Consider the following 18,756-nt stretch of genomic DNA (forward strand, 5'->3'; position numbering starts at 1 on the left):
TTCAGTTTCATCATTTTAGTTTCTAGTGATAGTTCTGGTTTAATTTGTTCTAACACCCAATTATTTGTCTTTTTCGTGGTCCATGGTATCTGCAAAGCTCTCCTCCAACACCACATTTCAAAGGAGTTGATTTTTCTCTTATCCGCTTTTTTCACTGTCCAACTTCCACATTCATACATTGAGATCGGGATATCATGGTCTGAATGATCCTGACTTTAGTGTTCAGTGATACATCTTTGCATTTGAGGACCTTTTCTAATTATCTCACAGCTGCCCTCCTCAGTCCTAGCCTTCCTCTGATTTCTTGACTATTGTCTCCATTTTGGTTAATGACTTTGCCAAGATATTGATAATCCTTGATAAGTTCAGTGTCCTCATCGTCAATTTTGTTACATAAATCTTCTGTTGTCACTACTTTAGTCTTCTTGATGTTTAGCTGTAGTCCTGCTTTTGTGCTTTCCTCTTTAATGTTCATCAGCATTTGTTTCAAATCATTAGTGGTTTCTGCTAGTAGTATGGTATTGTCTGCATATCTTATATTTCTCCCTCCAATTTGACCTGGTGGCGTCATTAGTCACAGCACCACTCGTGCTTGTCTGTTGTTCTTCCCCAGTAGCCCGCTGAGTTCCATCTGACCTGGGGGTCTCATCTTCCAGCACTATCTCGTGTTGCATTTTGGATACTCTGTACATAGGGTTTTCGTGGTAAGAGGTATTCAAAGGTGGTTTACCATTGCCTTCCTCTGAGTTTGGATGCATCTTAGTCTGGTGTCTCAGCTTTGACTATTCCTCCTTGGGTGATCCTGCTAGGACTTTAGCCTCTTCAACTAGACTTCTGATGGCATTGCTGTCAGCTTCTTCGACACTCTCAAACCCCCACACCATGTTAAGGTGTGCATGCTAGAGGAGGATTTGTTATATAGGCTGGAATTTAAAGTTTTTAGTATGACAACCCTTTAATGTATAAAAATGCAGAAATTTATATTTCCAGAAATAATGGTCTTCCAGGAAGATCTGTATATTATACATTAAGTGGAAAATACCAAGAGCACTTTGGTCTGCCTCATATTTTTCTGTGATAAATGGCATCTGGATTTTTGCTTCTTTAATGTCACTGTTACATCTTACTTAACAATGGGAAATTTCACAATACTTTTTTATCATTTCAGCCATATAAAGGCTCTAAAGTAGGGCTGTTTGTTGATCAAAGAATGCTTTGTCTTTTAACTGGCTAATCATTAATTATATTGAAATTTGCAGATAACCAAGACCTCAATACATGACTTTCTGAAATACTGAAGGAAATATAAATTATTAAATTTTAAATTAACTAAGGTTGCAATCCTTTGCCCACTTACCTGGGGGTAAGCTCCATTAATGACCTATTTCTGAGTAAACATGTATAGGCAGGGCTTTTTTGTGTGATAGCACTCACCAGTACAGAGTACCAGCATTTTTTTCTTTTTTCTGCCCATGGCAGCCATTTTGAGCTGGCACTCATGACACTTTTATTAAGGTATAACTATTGGCACCACATTTTTTTTAACCAGCAAAGCACTGTGCATAGGATTTTACTGAAAAGCTACAACTCGTTGGAGTGGATCCAAAGTTGCCCTTCCACAAAAGTAAGGGCTCATTCCATTTGTGGAAAGGACTGCAATCCAACAGTAGTGCAAGAAGGAAGCAATTTTTAGTGATTTTCACCCCTTCCCCGTGCAGACCCTCACCACCTCCCACACTGTTTCCCCAACCCTCCAAGTAGATTTTCAGGGGGCTACAGGGAAAAAGACAAATCAGTAAAAATTGTGTTCCCCCCACACACACCTCTAGTGGCAGCAGAGTTCTGTTCATAGGAACTCTGGATCCAATCCATTGTTAGCACTGTTTTGCTCAGTTCCCTTTTTGAGTTATATATGATATTAGAGCAGAGTTCAAATCCCCATTTGGCCATGAAGCTCATTGGGTGACCTTGGGCCAGTCACAGTCTCTCAGCCTAACCTACGTCATAGGGTTGTTGGGAGGAGAACCATATTGACTTCCCGGAAGGAGTGCTGGCTGGTGATTGTCTCTGAGTGAGCTTTATCTCAGAGGAAGCTTATTTCAGTTAAAAGCCAGTCAAGAGGAATTTTTGACTGGTGTAAATGTTCTCCAAGATAAAAGGGGAACCGAAGAGATTATCCACGGAACTCCGTCGAGCTGTAGATTGCTAGATTTGATCAGGAATCCCCCTGAGATAAGAAGGCTTTTCTAGCAGCGGAAGACAGAGTCTGGATTTCCAACAGGCTGTGCTAAAAGTAAGCAAGACTTTTTTTCTTTTTCTTTTAAAAATGTTTTTAACGAGCTAGCCTCCTTCTGTCTAAATCTTATCAACTAACTTAAATTACTATCGTAAAAGAGACTTGTTTATGAATCAGCAACTCAGAAACTTGGGTGAGTCACACTTTTTTCATATTATACAAAGCTAAGGAAGAAGGGAGCAATTCAAAGAACCTGCTTTATTTTTTATGACAAAAAGCTGGCTTAAAGTTGGAATTACAAAGATTAAACGGATAAGAGGCAACTTATTAGATAAGATGATTTGATTATTTGAAGGAAATATATCTGAGAATATTTTATTTATTTATTTATTGGATTAATTTTTTTTTTTGAACGAATCTGCTGTTCGTGTATCTTACTAACTGCTGGATGCTGGGAACTGGATTTGTTTTACATTCCTGAATGTGCTGGAGATAAGAACGGTGTTGGTTAAACAGGCCTGGAATATTAACTTTTTTGTTGCTGGGAGAAAAGAAACTGTTTGCCTCTACATTGGCTAATAATAGAAAAGGTTTTTTTTTTTTTCAAGACTGACAACTAGGAAAACAGCCAAAGTTTTGGAGCGAAGAGTTTCAATTGATACACAGGAAGGGATGGACATGTTCCAGAAAATTATGGAGAAATTTAGTGATTTTAAACAAGAGTTGAAACAAGAGTTGAAACAAGAGATGAAACAGGACAGACAACAACTTAAAGATTAATTTTGCAATATGAAGAAGGATTTTAAAGATTTACAAGATCATGTTAAAACAGAAGTGGGTGAGATTAAAAATAACATTGGGCAATTAACACAGGATGTGAAAAATTTTAAAGATAAGGTGCAAACCTTAGAGAATAGAATAGATATTACAAATATGGAATTGGAAAAAAATTTGGACTATATTGCTGTTATGGAACTTAGAGATAAAGAACATTGCTTGAGATTCCGTGCAATTCCTGCGGAAACAGGTGAAGATATCAGAGAGAAAATTGTTAATGTTTTGGCAAAATCCTTCGACAGGAACGAAGATCGGATGGAATTTGAAATAGACAAAGTTTATAGAATTAATTCCAGATATGCAACAATAAAAAAAATCCCAAGAGATGTGCTTGTTTATTTTTTAAAAAAGAGGACCAGAGATATGGTTTTGCAACATCATTTTAACAATGTCTTCAAAATTGACGGTAAAGAAATACAGGTGATGAAGGAAATTCCTGTTAGGCTTCTACGTAAGAGAAAAGATTACGCTTTCTTCACAGAAAAACTTAAACAATGTAAAATTCAATTTAGATGGGATGTTCCAGAGGGAGTGATTTTTACATTTAGACAACAGAAGTATCGATTAAATACTGTTCAAAAAGCAAGGGATTTCTTGAGAAAAGCTTCAAAAGACATGGAAGAAGATAAACTCAAAGATATGGATATAATTCCTGGGAAACAAAGTCAACAGAAACAGGTAGAGGAAGAAAAGGATGATGATGGATCAAAGGGAGCAACAGGCACAGACTTTTCTAAAATACATGCTTAAAAATGGATTACAAATATCTAACTTGGAATATAAATGGAGCTAATTCGTCGCAGAAGAGAAAGAAAGTATTTCATTATTTGAAAAAATTAAAATTGGATATAATTTGTTTACAAGAAACTCATATTAAGAAGAAAGACTCTAAATATTTAATTTGTAAAAATTTGGGTGAAGAATTTATTTCGGCAGGATTCAAAAAAAATGGTGTGGTTCTTTATATTAATTCACAATTGTCTCCTAAATTGATATTATTGGATGATAGTGGCAGATTTGTGGGAGTTGAAATCACCATTCAGGGTACAAAAATTTTGATAGTGGGCATTTATGCTCCTAATGAAGATAAAACAAGGTTTTATACTGGACTTATGGAAAAATTATCAGAGTTTGCATATGATCATTGGTGTGTCATGGGGGATTGGAATGGGGTAACTTCACCAAAAATGGGTAGACTTTCTGAGAAAAATATTAAAGAGACACAGGGCAAATTGCCGAAGATCTGTTTCGAATTGATGGAAAATTTAGAGATATATAAATGACAATGCAAAGGAATTTACTTATTTTTCAGAAAGACATAAAACATTTTCGAGGATTGATATGATTTGGATGTCTAAAAATTTAGTGAAAGATATTTCCAAGATGGATGTGTTACCAAAAACCTTTTCGGATCATAATCCAGTGATATTGACTTAAAAAAAAAAAATATTGGATTTAGATGGAGACTAAATGAATCTTTATTACAGAATGATAAAATAGTGCAGGAATGTAAGAAGAAATTAAAAGAGTTTTTTGAACACAATTTACATAAAGGAACAGATGAAAATATTGTTTGGGATACAAGTAAAGCATTTATGAGGGGATATTTTATTAAATGTAATTCTGAATTAAAAAAGAAGAAACAACAGAAAATGCAATTGATCTTGGAAGAAATAAAACAAAAAGAGGAAGAATTGAAAAAGAATCCAACTAAAGCTTCTATTGTAAATCAAATTAAAATGTTACAGAAACAAGTGTCAATGTTGACAGTTAGAGAAATTGAAAGGAAATTAAATTTTGCTAAACAAAGGACTTTTGAATTTGCAAATAAACCGGGGAAATTGCTAGCATATAAATTAAGAAAAGAACGACAAAAAAATCTTATTTTAAAGATACAAGAAGGAGATGAGATGTTGACAGACAATTTAAAAATCCAAAAGGTTTTCCATCAATATTATTCAACTTTGTACAAGTGTCAGGAAATTCCCTCAGAAAAAATAGAAGAGTATATATCCAAACAGAATTTGCCTAAAATTACAGATCTTCAGAGACAAGCTATTAATGGTCCTATTACGTCAAGAGAAATATCTGAGGCTATAAGTAAAATTAAATTAGGAAAGGCGCCAGGACCGGATGGACTATCAGCAATGTATTACAAATGCTTGGAGGAGGAACTTTTGCTACCTTTACAGTATACAATGAATTCTATTTTACAAGAGGGGAAGATACCGGATAGTTGGAAAAATGCCAATATAACATTAATACCTAAAGAGGAGCAGGATTTAACTAAAACAAAAAATTATCGGCCAATATCTTTACTGAATAATGACTATAAAATTTTTACAATGATTTTGGCTGAAAGAATGAAAATAATATTGCAACAATTTATTCAGGAAGATCAAGCGGGGGTTTTACCTAAAAGACAATTACGTGATAACGTCAGGAATGTTTTGAATGTGTTGGAATATCTAGAACAACGAAATGACATACAAGCTGCTTTGATTTTCTTGGATGCTGAGAAAGCATTTGATAACTTGAATTGGAAATTTATGTTTAAGGTTCTAGAGCAAATGGACTTTGGAGATAATTTTATAAAATGGATCAGATCGATTTATACATCACAGAAGGCACAGATAATTGTCAATGGGGATTTAACGGACTCATGTGAAATACAAAAGGGTACAAGACAGGGATGTCCATTGTCCCCCCTTGTATTTATTCTGGTTTTAGAAGTGCTGCTTAGAGACATAAGGCAAGACAAAAGGATTTCGGGAATAAAGATAAAAAAAGAGGAATATAAATTGAGAGCATTTGCTGATGACTTGATAATTGTATTAGAAAATCCCTTGGAAGGAATCAAAGTATTGATGGATAAATTAGAAGAATTTGGACCATTAGCAGGATTTAAGATCAACAATCAAAAAACAAAGATGTTGGTGAAAAATTTATCTTTGAGAGATCAAAAAGAGTTAATGGAGAAGATAGATTTTAAAATAGAAGGAAAGGTGAAATATTTAGGTATCATTATGACAAATAAAAATTCAAAGTTGTTTCATAATAATTATGAAAAACTATGGACAGAGATTAAGAAAGATTTGTTAAAATGGGATAAATTACAGTTGTCATTAATGGGTAGAATATCTGTAATAAAAATGAATGTATTGCCGAGAATGATGTTTCTATTTCAAACAATACCTGTCATATCCTCTGATCTACCTTTCAAACAATGGCAAAAAGATATTTCTAAATTTGTTTGGCAGGGGAAAAAACCAAGAGTTAAATTTAAATTATTACAGGACGCCAAAGAAAGAGGAGGGCTGGGATTACCAAATTTGAGACTTTATTTTGCTGCTTGTTGCTTAGTCTGGATAAAGGAATGGATTCTATTGAGGAATAAAAGATTATTGGATTTGGAGGGCCACAACCTGAAGTGGGGATGGCATGGATATCTATGGTATGATAAAGTAAAAGTTAATGTGGATTTTAATAATCATTTTATAAGACGTCCTTTGTTGAATATATGGAATAAATACAAAACAAGGTTTTTTTCGAAAATACCACTATGTGTTTCAAGTCAAGAAGCATTTTATAGAAGAGAAATGGCTGGAAAAGAGAAATCGTTAACTTACCAAGAACTATTAGAAAATGTGCATGGTGAATATATAATGAAAGAGAGAGAACAACTAATAAAGGAAGGATATAGTTCACAATGGTTTGCCTATTTACAATTGTTAGAAAGATTTAAAATGGACAAGAAAATGTATGGGTTTGAAATAAATAAATCTGATTTTGAAATAGGTTTGTGTACAAATGATGAATGCATAATTGCAAAAATGTATAAATTTTTACTAAAAATGGACATGGAAGAACAAGTAAAAGAGTGTATGGTTAAGTGGGCAAAAAAAATTGGTTATAATATACAAATGGATCAATGGGAAAATATGTGGAAAAAAGGTTTGAAGTTTACATTATGCTATAATCTTAAATAATTTTTTTTTAAATGATGTATCGTTGGTATATGACTCCAGAAAAGTTGTCAAAAATGTATATTAATGTTTCTAATGTATGTTGGAAATGTAAACAACAAGAAGGATCTTTTTATCATATGTGGTGGTTGTGTAAACAGGCAAAATTATTTTGGGCACAGATAGGTAGGATGATGCAAAAAATCTTAAAGATAAATATTCAGTCAAAACCAGAATTTTTTTTATTGGGTTTTATGGATAAACAAAAGGAAAAGAAATATGGAAGAATAATATTATATATGATCACGGCAGCAAGATTACTATATGCACAAAAGTGGAAAATGGAATCGATACCAACAATGGAAGAATGGCTACTGAAATTAATGGACTTAGTTGAGATGGACAAATTGACATGTCTTATTACAGAAAAAACGACAGATACATTTCTTAAGGAATGGAAGCCTCTTTTGGACTTTTTGTTGAAAGAAAAAAATGAAATGATGATAATGGGATTTGACGATTAATTAAGATAGACCTTGGAAAAAAGTGAATTTCGTATGTTTTAGGAGACAGGTTTGATATATATTATATACTTATAGCTGATCTGTAACAAATCCGAAGTCAAGTTTTTCTTTTTCTTTTATTTTTTTCTGTTGTATTGTTTTTGTTGTATTTGTATTTGTTTTTATAAAAATTTGAATAATAAAAAAATTATTATAAAAGGGAGGAGAACCATATTGGTACACCACCTTGCACTCCTTGGAGGAAAAGAGATATAAATGTAATAAACAAAATAAATAAATAGTTCATGAAATAAACTATTTCATGAAATAAATAGTTAATTTATTGATCTCAGTATTTTAGCACCAAAATATAAGATGAACAACTAACAAAACTTGGAGAATTTCAAAAGTATTGAAATAATTATATATCATCCAATTAAGAAAAGGGAGATTAGTCTTTAGATTAAAAAAAATATATTGGGTTTTATGTATATAGTCTATATGGAATTTTGACAACAAGTTGGACATGGCCCCATGGCAAATATACTAACCAAACAGTTCCACAGGTGCAAACACATTTGTCTGTGCATTATTATTATTATTAATTATTATTATTATTATTATTACCCACCCTTCACTTTGAGGTCCCAGGGTGGGTTACAACATTTCAAAAAACATTCTTAAAACAATTTTAACAAAATTTACAATCACAAACATCACAAAAATAGAATTTCTCCTCCCTCTCTTCTCCTCACACACTTCTTAAATATGTTCCAGAGGGCTGGGGGAAAACCCAGAATATACTGCCAGGGGGTGCAGGAAGAGGAAAATGAAGTTGCACAGGCAAAAGTGCTTGCACTTAGCAGAACTGTTTACTTGGGTACTGCCCCATGTTTTGGGTTCTATGTGAACAAAACACCATAGAAATACAAATGGAGAGAGTTCTTTGAATTTGGTAGTAATTTTGTGTTCCAGTGCTATTCTATGATATAGGTGACATATTGCCAATTTTTTATTATTATTACTGTTTTACTGATGGTCTTGATTTACATGGCTAATTAATTATCATTTCAAAGTCGAAAAACTGTTGCACTTAACAGGATGCATCTTAGTACAGCACTTTCAAATTCACTTACATTTTGAAATCTAACAAAGCAAATTAAAAATAAACTGAGGGAGGAAATTCATACCTGTCTGATTGCTACAGAAAACCGGAGAGAAAGAAATGTCATCAAGAGCAATATATCCCCCTTTGGCACTGTTGAAGGCAACTTCAAAAATAACCTGGAAACAAAACCCAATTATAGAAACTTCACTGCTATACCAATGTTTTATTAAATGATGTAATAATAATGGTTTCATTATTTCATTGCAAAGTACATAATACACTTTCATGCAGGAAAGCTTCTCATTATATTTTTATTTTAAATTGTTGACCACTGTTTGATCCCAACGCTATCAGATCTCTTGAAAAAGCAAAGCTTTGCCCCTATCAGCTGATTCTCAATACTGTACATGAGAGCAAAAACTTGAAACCACACTCTCAAATCATTTGCGGTACAGGAAATATCAAATTGAATGGTTAAATCTGAAATATGACTAAAGGAGAATACAACATCCTCAGAATACACAAGAGCAGGACACAGGAGGAAGAAGTGTGCTAAGTGGCTTAACCTCTAACAGGAAATCAGTAAAACTAAACCTTTTCAGTTACTATTAATCAAAGATCAGAAAACATAAAAAAACAACTTCACTCTAGTCAGAGCATATACCAAGGAATCACATTGAATGGTTCAAGCAAAATACAGAATGTTTTGGAGGGGTAGTTGATCTCCAGAACAGTTAGCTCAAAACTCTTCATGTCACCAGGCCCTTATGTAGAATTAATGAATGCAAGCCATGCTACAAAGGAAGATCCCTGCTGAAAGAGGTTTGCATTCAGCACCAATCAGCTGATAACAAGTGTGTGGCAGGTGGGCATGATATCATATATGATGTCAAGTGTGTGGGAGGTGAGCTTGGCTTGGGGAAAATGACCTCACAGACCAAAGTAGGACCCCTGCTGGACCTAATTTGGTCTGTAGGTCAGACATTCCCCATGCTTGTTCTACAGGGGGCATGACTTTCAGAGCTCTGCTGTTATGGCAGATGTTCATATAGCACAAATAGAAGGCAACTCACAAAGGGCCTGATTTGATGTGCATGTGCAGTGATGGCAGGTGGATTCATATAGGGACAGACATTCAGTAGGATACCAGATGTACTCAAATAGAAATATGTGTATTTGTCAAGTTTCATTGTTTCCCCAAATGAGAAATCCCGTATGAATATTATTTTGGAAAAGTGTAGCATAATGTTTAGAGTATTGGACTAGGACCTGGGATACCAGTGTTCAAATCTACTGGGTAACCTTGGACCAGTCACAGTTTCTCGCAGGGAGAAACATATTTCGCAGGGTTGTTGTGAGGATAAAATAGGGAGAGGGAGAAGCATGAACACCACCCTGAGCTCTTTGGAGGACAGTTGGTATATAAATGGAAACATAATAAATAAAATATAATTATTTTTGAGGAAACCCTTACAGAAAAGGGGAGACCACCAGTAGAGAAAGACCCCCCCTCCCCTCCATGAGCCACCATGCTCAGTATGGTCATTCACAAGGCTGCCTGAATCACACTAAGAAGGGAGTAGATCACCAGTACTTTTTCTCCTGCCCCACTCAAGCCCACACAGGAAAACAGAACAGAGGGTTCATCCCAGAAACTACTCCCATCTCCTAGAAAAAAGCATGGGTGTATATTAGATGCATTTTTCACAGCAACAGCCACAAGGTGTATAAGTAAATATTTTTCCTCGTGATACTGCAGAAAAAGAAATGGTTAAACAAAATAATTGATAGCACTTCACAACTGCATGCAGTATACAGATCAGATATTTGGTGGCCTTACCTCCATTGGATATGGTGCACTGAAGTCAACTTCTTCTGAGACCCAATCAACACTCATAGCACTGTCTGCTTTCCAAAGTTCTTCATAGAAGCCATTTATGTCTCGAATGTAGATGGTGAACACAATGCCACTTTCCTGCTGCAGTTGGTAATAAAAGGACAAACAGCCTGACATAGGAGTTGTTGTCCTCGGCGAGACCAGCTGAGCTACTTCCTGGAAATGCTTGACATAAAGAGAGTCCACATACATGTAGTGACCTAAAAATAAGAGAAGCCTGTTTGCACATAACAAAATGACTTATGTAGCATATAAATATGCATAACTTTTATTAACAATAAATACTTAGTATTCCACAACAAACTCTTTAGTTATGCCAGTTGTTTGACAATTTTTAGACTTCTCTTCCAACTTCCCTCCCAATGGTTTGCATATGATTTTGTATCAGTCACCTCTGCTTGTTCAGGATAAAAGACGAAAAGCAGTAAGTTAAAACTTTTATGTTTTCTCTCCTTCCCTGCCAATAATTTACCATAATAATTTTTATGATAGCACCTTCAATTGAAAAGGGATGTTCTTAAGAAGATGTAGTGTAATTGAACAGTTTGGGGTTGGTTCTTCTGTAGCCCCATTGATTCCACTACCAGATTTACCTTCACAGCATGATGTGACTGCATTATAAACTAGTAACAGTAGACTTCCGGGAAGGGTGACTTAGCCTGTGCCTGCTTTTGAGACGGGCTCCTGCCTCAAAAGAAGCTTATTCAGATATATCAGTCAGTTTTTTCTTTTTTTTTTGACTGATTAAACTTCTCCCGGGTAGGGAGAAACGAAGAGATTAACCTCAAAGCCTATTTTTGTTGGGACGACCAGATCTCATTAATTTATGGGACGAGGTCCAGCCGACGAAGGTGGGACGGATTTTTAACAGCAAGCTCTATCTGATAAAGCGAACGTTCACCTTATCTTCTAAGAGAGAACGCACTAACAGGCAAGCACCCTTCTTTCTATATTTTTCTTTTACTTGACTTAAATTGTTGCTGTTTAAAAGAGATTTGCCAGATTGATCAGTTTTTGACATCTCACTGGGGAGCCATAACTTCTCTCTGCTACGCACTAATTAATAGCTTATCTCTGTTTTTGTTGCAAAAAGCTGTCCTGGATTTGCATTCTAAAGATATACACAGAAGAGGGATTTCTATTCCAGATTTTTATTTTGAAAAATATTATACTGTTTTGAGACTACTCTCTTTTTGGTCTATTTTATTTTGACGAATCTGTTTCTTGACGATTGCCATTAATTGTTTCGATCCTGGGAACTGCATTTTGTTTACTTAACTATTGGAGAGATAAGGCTGTCTGCTCTGTTTATACTGTGATGTCACCAAGTTTGGAGTATTAACCCAATTGTTGCTGAAATAAGAAGTGGTTTTCCTATATTTTTCTTTTAAAATGGCAATTAAGAAAGTGGCTGAAAATCTGGAAATAACTATGTTTCAGAAAATAATGGATGAGATTGAGATAATGAAAATTGAATTGAGTAAAATGAAGCAGGAGATTAAAGATATAAGGGTCCCTGTGAGAGAGGTGACCCTGGAAGGGGTCCCTGTGAGAGAGGAGACCCCAGAGATTGGAACAGGGGTCCCTGTGAGAGAGGTGACCCTGGAGACTGGAATAGGGGTCCCTGTGAGAGAGGAGATCCCGGAGATTGGAACCAACGTGGAACAGGAACAAGATTTGGAGTCTATGGACTTTAGAAATAAAATCTATTGTTTGGAACTCAATGTTATCTCTGAAGAAATGAATGAAGATTCTAGAGATAAAGTTATCAATGGCATGGATAATCTTCTGGACTGGAATGATGTGATGGAGCCCAATATAGAGAAAATCTATGGAATTAACTGCAGCCATGTGACAATGGAAAAACTTTTAAGAGATGACCCAGTGTATTTTGAAAAAAAGAACAGAGATATGATTTTACAGCAGTATTTCAGCAACCTATTCAGAATGGATGGCAAGAAAATATTTGGGATAGAGGTAATCCCCATCAGACTCTTACTATATGACTATGGCTTTGACAGCAAGATTATTATGGAATACTGATAATGGAAGATTGGATATTGAAATTACTGGACTTAACAAGATTACTGAAGATGGAAGATGGAAAATGGAACTAATAGAGATAATAGAACAATGGCTACTGAAATTATTGAACCTAACAGATTCTGATGTGATGGATTAATTGAAATGTTTATTTTGACTATGGTTATGACAATAAGATTATCATAATTAGTAATGAGATGGATTAATCGATATGCTTATCTGGAAAAAAAAATTGATAGATATATTTCTTAAAGAATTGAAACCTCTCTTTGACTTTTTGTGGAAAGAATAAAGTAATGTTTATGAGATTTGATGATTAAGTAAGATAACTACTGGAGGAAAGTGATTTTATAATATGACTTAAGAGACAGGATTGTTATATATTATAGACTTATAACTGATTTGATCTTTGACAAATGGGAAGTCAATATTTTACTCTTTATTTTTTATTTTTGTTTTTTTTTTTCTCTTTTTTTCTTTTTGTTTAACTATTTTTGATTTTGTTTTTTGTCTTTGAATGTTTTATGATTTTGTCTTGTATGTTTTATGAAAATCTGAATAAAAATTATTGGAAAAAAAAAATAAACTAGTAACAGTAGCAGCCCACCCACCCCCGCTAATTGCCACCTCAGAGCTGCATAGTCTGGCTTGGAGGAGGGAGAAAGAGGAGACAAAATTACCCAATATTTAACTCCCAGTGTTCCAGTTGAGGTGGCCCTTCCATCCCCCAACTGCCTCAAGAGGCATCTTTCCCTGCGAGGAAAAGGAGACACCATTTTCAAAGGTTTTTGTCTGTTTGTGGAGCTTGACGTTTGTTTTATTAAATTTATCTAATAAAATATTTCTTGTTTTTTTGTTTTAATATTTTTACATTAACCATGTTGTGAGCTTCACCTGAAAAGCAATATATGAATGCTTTAAATAAACAAATAATAAGTGTGACTATGGTTATTCCTATGCAGCTATGGCCTTATCTGAAAAATGATTTAGACAAGGCCATACCATACTCCCTGGTAACAGAGTGAGATTTAGGTAGTTTCATCTTGCCAGCAAAGGGTGGCAAATCCTAAATTATTTAGGTTACAATACTACACACTTACCTGGGAGCAAGTCAGTGGGACTGACTTCTTAGTCTTCAGTAGTCATTTTTAATGTATTATCTAGCTGTAGTCACATGAAACAGCTACTGATGCTAGATGCTCATTCCCATTCACATTGAAAGGTACATTCAGACAACTCAGCACAGCTCATATAAGCATCTCAATAAAGGTACATACATGTCCACTTTGGCAAAATATACAAAAGACCGTTTTACACTCACAGGCCTTGTTCACACTTCACAGGAAACCAAAATATGGCTTACTGGGACTAAGCTGGCTCCTGGGGAAGATATTTATTCTTCCCGGTCCTTTTAGTTCAATGTAATGTGGCATCTAAGCCAGCGTTTAGCTTAGTGTGTCATCCAGCAAACATTGGCTACAGATTATGGTTAAGGAGAAGATTGCTTAGTCATGTTCTCAGGTTTGGACAACACTGTGTTCTGAACCAATGCCAGATCACATGGATGAAGTGGCAAGGATGAATGCAGGTTGCTAGACCATGGGGAGATCCAGGTAAGCAACCGCTGCAACAACGTTTGGGAGCAGATTGAGGCCTTTCAAGTCTGTCTCCAGACTATCTCCTGCAGGCTCTACCCCCTTTGTATAGAACTTCAGAAATTTAAAAGGCCAACCCTCTGGCTCAAGAGTGGCATTCCTCCTCTGTTCCATAGCATCCCTCAGGGTGCTCTACTGACACTGCTGGACTGACAATGTGCAGTGGAAGGCATCTGGTTCTTCAGGCTCAGGGAAAGGTGCCCGTGAGGGTCCAGGATCTCTTCAGTAGTCAGCTCAGAGCCCTGAACCTGCCCTGCCCCCTGGCATGCCTGCAGCCTCAAATTCCATGTCCAGATCACTGCTAGTTTCAGGTGTCATGGCAGACACACTAAGCTAAACGCTGGCTTAGCTGCTATGCCACATTGAACTAAAAGGTCCAGGGAAGAGCAAAGCAGCTGCAATCTCCTCAGAAGCCAGCACATCCAAGCTAAACCATGGTTTCGCTTAGTGACACATGTGAATACAGACACTGACTGTTACTGGATTAAGACAAATGCAGGAAAGAGCTCCAATTAAGATTGTCCACCTCTGGCACAAAAAAATGTACTGGGCCAGCCTGACCTAGCAAGTACCATGGTTGCCTGTAGTCTCAAAGCATTTATTTTAAAAACAATTTCAATGTGGAGATGAGGGTACAGAGAGAGAGAAACAATAGTTGGTCAAGCTAATCCACATAAAAAGTACAGAGCAAAATATTAAATACTAAAACAAGATGTTTCATAGCTACAAGTGTTTGTGTTGGTTTGTGTATACTTGTTGCTAGGGAAGAATTACAAAACAGTGGCAGAAGTAACTGGCTCATGTTTTTCAAACTAACTTTTAGCTATTGGCCACTTCCCTCTTGGATTATGAAAAGACTTGATAGTGGATGCCTCTTTTATGGTGCTGGCAAATTCTTGCTTCCCTATGTATTTCCAACATAGATTTTATGTTGACCATAATTTGTTCAGGGCATTTTTTTTGTACAACCAATTAATAAACCCAAGTCAGATTATATGGAGCAAACCTGTCCAAAAACAGGGCAAAATATCAGAGGAAAAGAGATTTAGAACTGCCTGGACTATGTATACACAGCACTAAAAAAAACCAGCAACATAAAACTGTACTCTGAAAAGGGGAATGCAACCTGTATACATTGTGTAGATTAAGAAACATTATATCCATTTATTTCTCTTGCATTTTCTTGACCCTTTACTAGTCAAGAAATAAGGCAGAAGAAACATGCAAGAGACACACTGAAAGGTCCCCTGGGCCCTTGGAAATCCCACTAAACCTTATCATGGATTCATAGAGGGGGTCAGAGTCTGCCAGGAAGAGTGCCTACTGATTACCCACTGCATTTCCTCACTGAGGCTGTTTATCTCCTCTCCAAAACATGTATTAAAAAAGGAAGCGACTCAGCAACAGCATTGGGGGTGGAGTCTGCTGGGAAGAGTGGCAGCGTATTGATTTTACCACATAATGCCCGTACATTTCCAAGGCTGCCTTTGCAGCTTTATAGATTTAGAAACGTACTTTAACATTTAAGAGGAGACATTTTTCAGGATGCTGATGGTGGAAAAAGGCTACTCTGTGTGGTTCAAACATCAAATAATCCCATGTGTCTGTAAAATGATGTGTGTATTCTTACGAGCCAGTTCAGTAAATAATATTTCAGTGTCATCATATATTTTAATATTTCATGCTCTTGCAATATAAGTCAAGCAAATGCTTTGGAGTATGGAAGGATGAGAACTTTATGACGTGAAAGTTACACCCAATTTGAGTCACTTCATTAATGCTATAATTACTTGTGAAATAAATGTCAAAAACATTGTTTCACTGAAAAATAGTTTCATTATTATTTGCTTGATATATAAGAACAGCTGCTCTTACTACAAGATATAATTATATTACTTTTCCTTTTTCACAGTCTAAGTTGTTGTTTGGTTTGTTTTTGTCTATAGCTGCTGTCTTGAAGACTGTGTATCTAGTGGTACATTCAAAGTATTTTTCATAAAAGCTGCTTCCAGGCCCACATGACAAGCTTCTGTGAAAACTCAGGGCTGCTTGACACATTAGTTTTAATGAGTGAGCAGCACACAAGTAGTTTGTGTATCCATGACATATTTATTCTTGTAGAATAGACAAAAAAGGAGAGCCAGTCTCAAGATGCTGAGGAGCATTTCACTTTTTATTAATGCCCAATGCGCTTCAGCCAGAACAGGCCTTCCACAGGGGCTTTTCTACAGGAAATGGTACAACAATTAATAAACCATACTTAAAACACATAAAAACCTTGCAATGCAATCTCAAAAGTCACATATTTGTAAAACCATCATTACAATTTAGGATACTAAAAAGAAGAGTAAGAAAACATCATTCAACATTAGGAATAAGATGGGCATCCTGCTGGTTACTCACTTTTAAGATAAAAATTATATAGCATCAGACAACAATCAGCAGTCAAGAAAGCTAATTATGCAAGTGATAAAACTGTACTCAAAAAAGAGATGCAGTGGATTTTGAATCTGAAAACCATGGCCCCACAAGGCCTGAATGAAAAATTAGATTCTCCACCCTCTTTTGTAATATATTTCCTGAATTATATCAGATGCAAGAGTGGGTAGACAATGAATTCAGATTTCATAGCAAATTGATAGTTCAATTTTTGTAAATAGATTTGTTCTTTAAACGTATATCATGAACGAAACTAAAAAGATGGGGATTTAATGATATCCCTGATTTTATTAAAAGTGTTGATAGCAGAGTTTTTGTCCAAGGTATATATTCTTGTATTTTTCTGTGGATTCCTTAGGAGCTCAAAATGGATGTTTATGAGCTATGAATAAGGAACCATATGTGACAATATTTTTTACATGGAAAAATAAATTTTTTTTAGTGTTAATGGGAATTATGGTAATGAGGGTTTTATAAACATGTGAGTTTTGATATTGTAAGTTTCTTATATGTTTTAAATACAGTTTTTAATTGTTGTCCCATTTCTTGTGGGAAAAACCCAAGGAAGGCCTGTTCTGGTTGAAATGTATTGGGTATTAGTAAAAAGTGCAACAATCCTCAGCATCATGACTCTGGATTACCTTGTTTGTCTTTTCAATTGGATACTTCATGTGTGCATGCATGCATGTGAATGGGTATTTAAATTTTTATGGCCCATGTGCCATTTTTTCCACAGCTTGTACATAGGAACACATTTCAGTGAGCTATAGTGTACATAAAGTGAAAAACATACATACAGTTAAATTTTATTATTTTGTAAATAAAGAACAGCTCATTTCAATTTTTACTTATAAAACAAATCTGTAATGTGTACTGCTTAAAACTGTAACATGTAGAGCAACCCTCATAGTGTGTCAATTACATTTCTATTCCAGCCTCTCCTTCAAGGAGTTCAGGATAACATACATGAGATCATCTGATCTGATCTTAACAACAACCCTATGGGGTTGAGACTGGAGAAGGAGGCATTAACTCAGCATTACCCAGTGAGTTGCATGCGTTTGAACCAAGCTGTCTCCAGTTCAGTGCTGAAGCTCACCATCAGTCTACTTGCAATTAACTGGAACCGAGCCTCAGCCATTATGGTGCAAAGGAATGGTCTTATAAAGCAGGACACCATTCTCTATCATAGAGTTGTAACAGCACAGCAGGAACAGCACCCAGCTGTCTGGGACTTGTGAGTTAATGGAGAAGATTTCCATAACTTGAGGAAATAACTCCACAGTACTAAGAATCCCAACCCACAACTTCAGATGGTGGTATCAATCAAATCCCACTGTGTTCCACAACATCCTTACTGGAACCTACCCAAATTAAGAAGCAGGTTAGTTCTTTCCAATATGTTGGTTAATTGAGGTCACTGGGAAAGGTCCAGGGTGGGGGATGGCATTCCTTATACCATTACTACATAACTACATACCATAACAGAAGAACTGCGACCTGGGAGACCAGGGTTCGAATCCCCACACAGCCATGAAGCTCACTGGGTGACCTTGGGCCAGTCACTGCCTCTCAGCCTCAGAGGATGGCAATGGTAAACCCCCTCTGAATACCGCTTACATGTAAATGTGTTTGTGTGAGTTTTTAATGAACCACTCTCTCTTAGTCCTATCACTGAATTAACGTTTTTTGATAATGTAGTCTTAGCATTCTATCTACAACACCCTCTAGCTATTCTGTTCAGGGATGCTACGATTTTTGAAAATGCTCCAAAGCCCTAATATGCACACACCTAAAAGGGCTCTGCATTCTGGACTCGCCAACCCTGCAGAAAAAAAACCAGAAAAAAATAATCCTATCATAAGGTTACATATATAATATGCCCAAGCCAAAAACAGTTCTCCGGACATAGCTATGGAACTGCCTTCATCATCAAAAGATCTCATGAAAATAAGCAAGATTTGCTGAATGAGCTAAAGCAGCAGCTTGATTCAACATCTGCTCTAGTTTTAGAGGAAAATGCATCTGTTGCACTCAATCTTTCCAGTACAGAAATATAACATGTTGTGGTTT

At 35.8% G+C, this 18,756-nt stretch overlaps 1 protein-coding gene across 3 annotated transcripts in view; it reads right to left on the reverse strand.

Annotated features, from left to right (window-relative positions):
* The window catches only part of MAMDC2 (MAM domain containing 2), an 82,945-nt gene that overhangs the window by 22,448 nt on the left and 41,741 nt on the right, over positions 1-18,756 (reverse strand). For all 3 annotated transcript variants that reach the window (XR_009762863.1, XM_061628264.1, XM_061628275.1), the window contains exons 6-7: positions 10,490-10,746; positions 8,732-8,825 (exon numbers count right to left, since the gene is read on the reverse strand). Coding sequence is in view for 2 of the 3 variants with exons in the window: in XM_061628264.1 (XP_061484248.1) it covers positions 8,732-8,825; positions 10,490-10,746 (351 nt within the window). In the remaining variant the exon portion in view is untranslated. The remainder of the gene's footprint in view (positions 1-8,731; positions 8,826-10,489; positions 10,747-18,756) is intronic.

The sequence above is a fragment of the Rhineura floridana genome, chromosome 1 (assembly GCF_030035675.1).
Source record: "Rhineura floridana isolate rRhiFlo1 chromosome 1, rRhiFlo1.hap2, whole genome shotgun sequence".
Taxonomy (NCBI): Eukaryota; Metazoa; Chordata; class Lepidosauria; order Squamata; family Rhineuridae; genus Rhineura; species Rhineura floridana.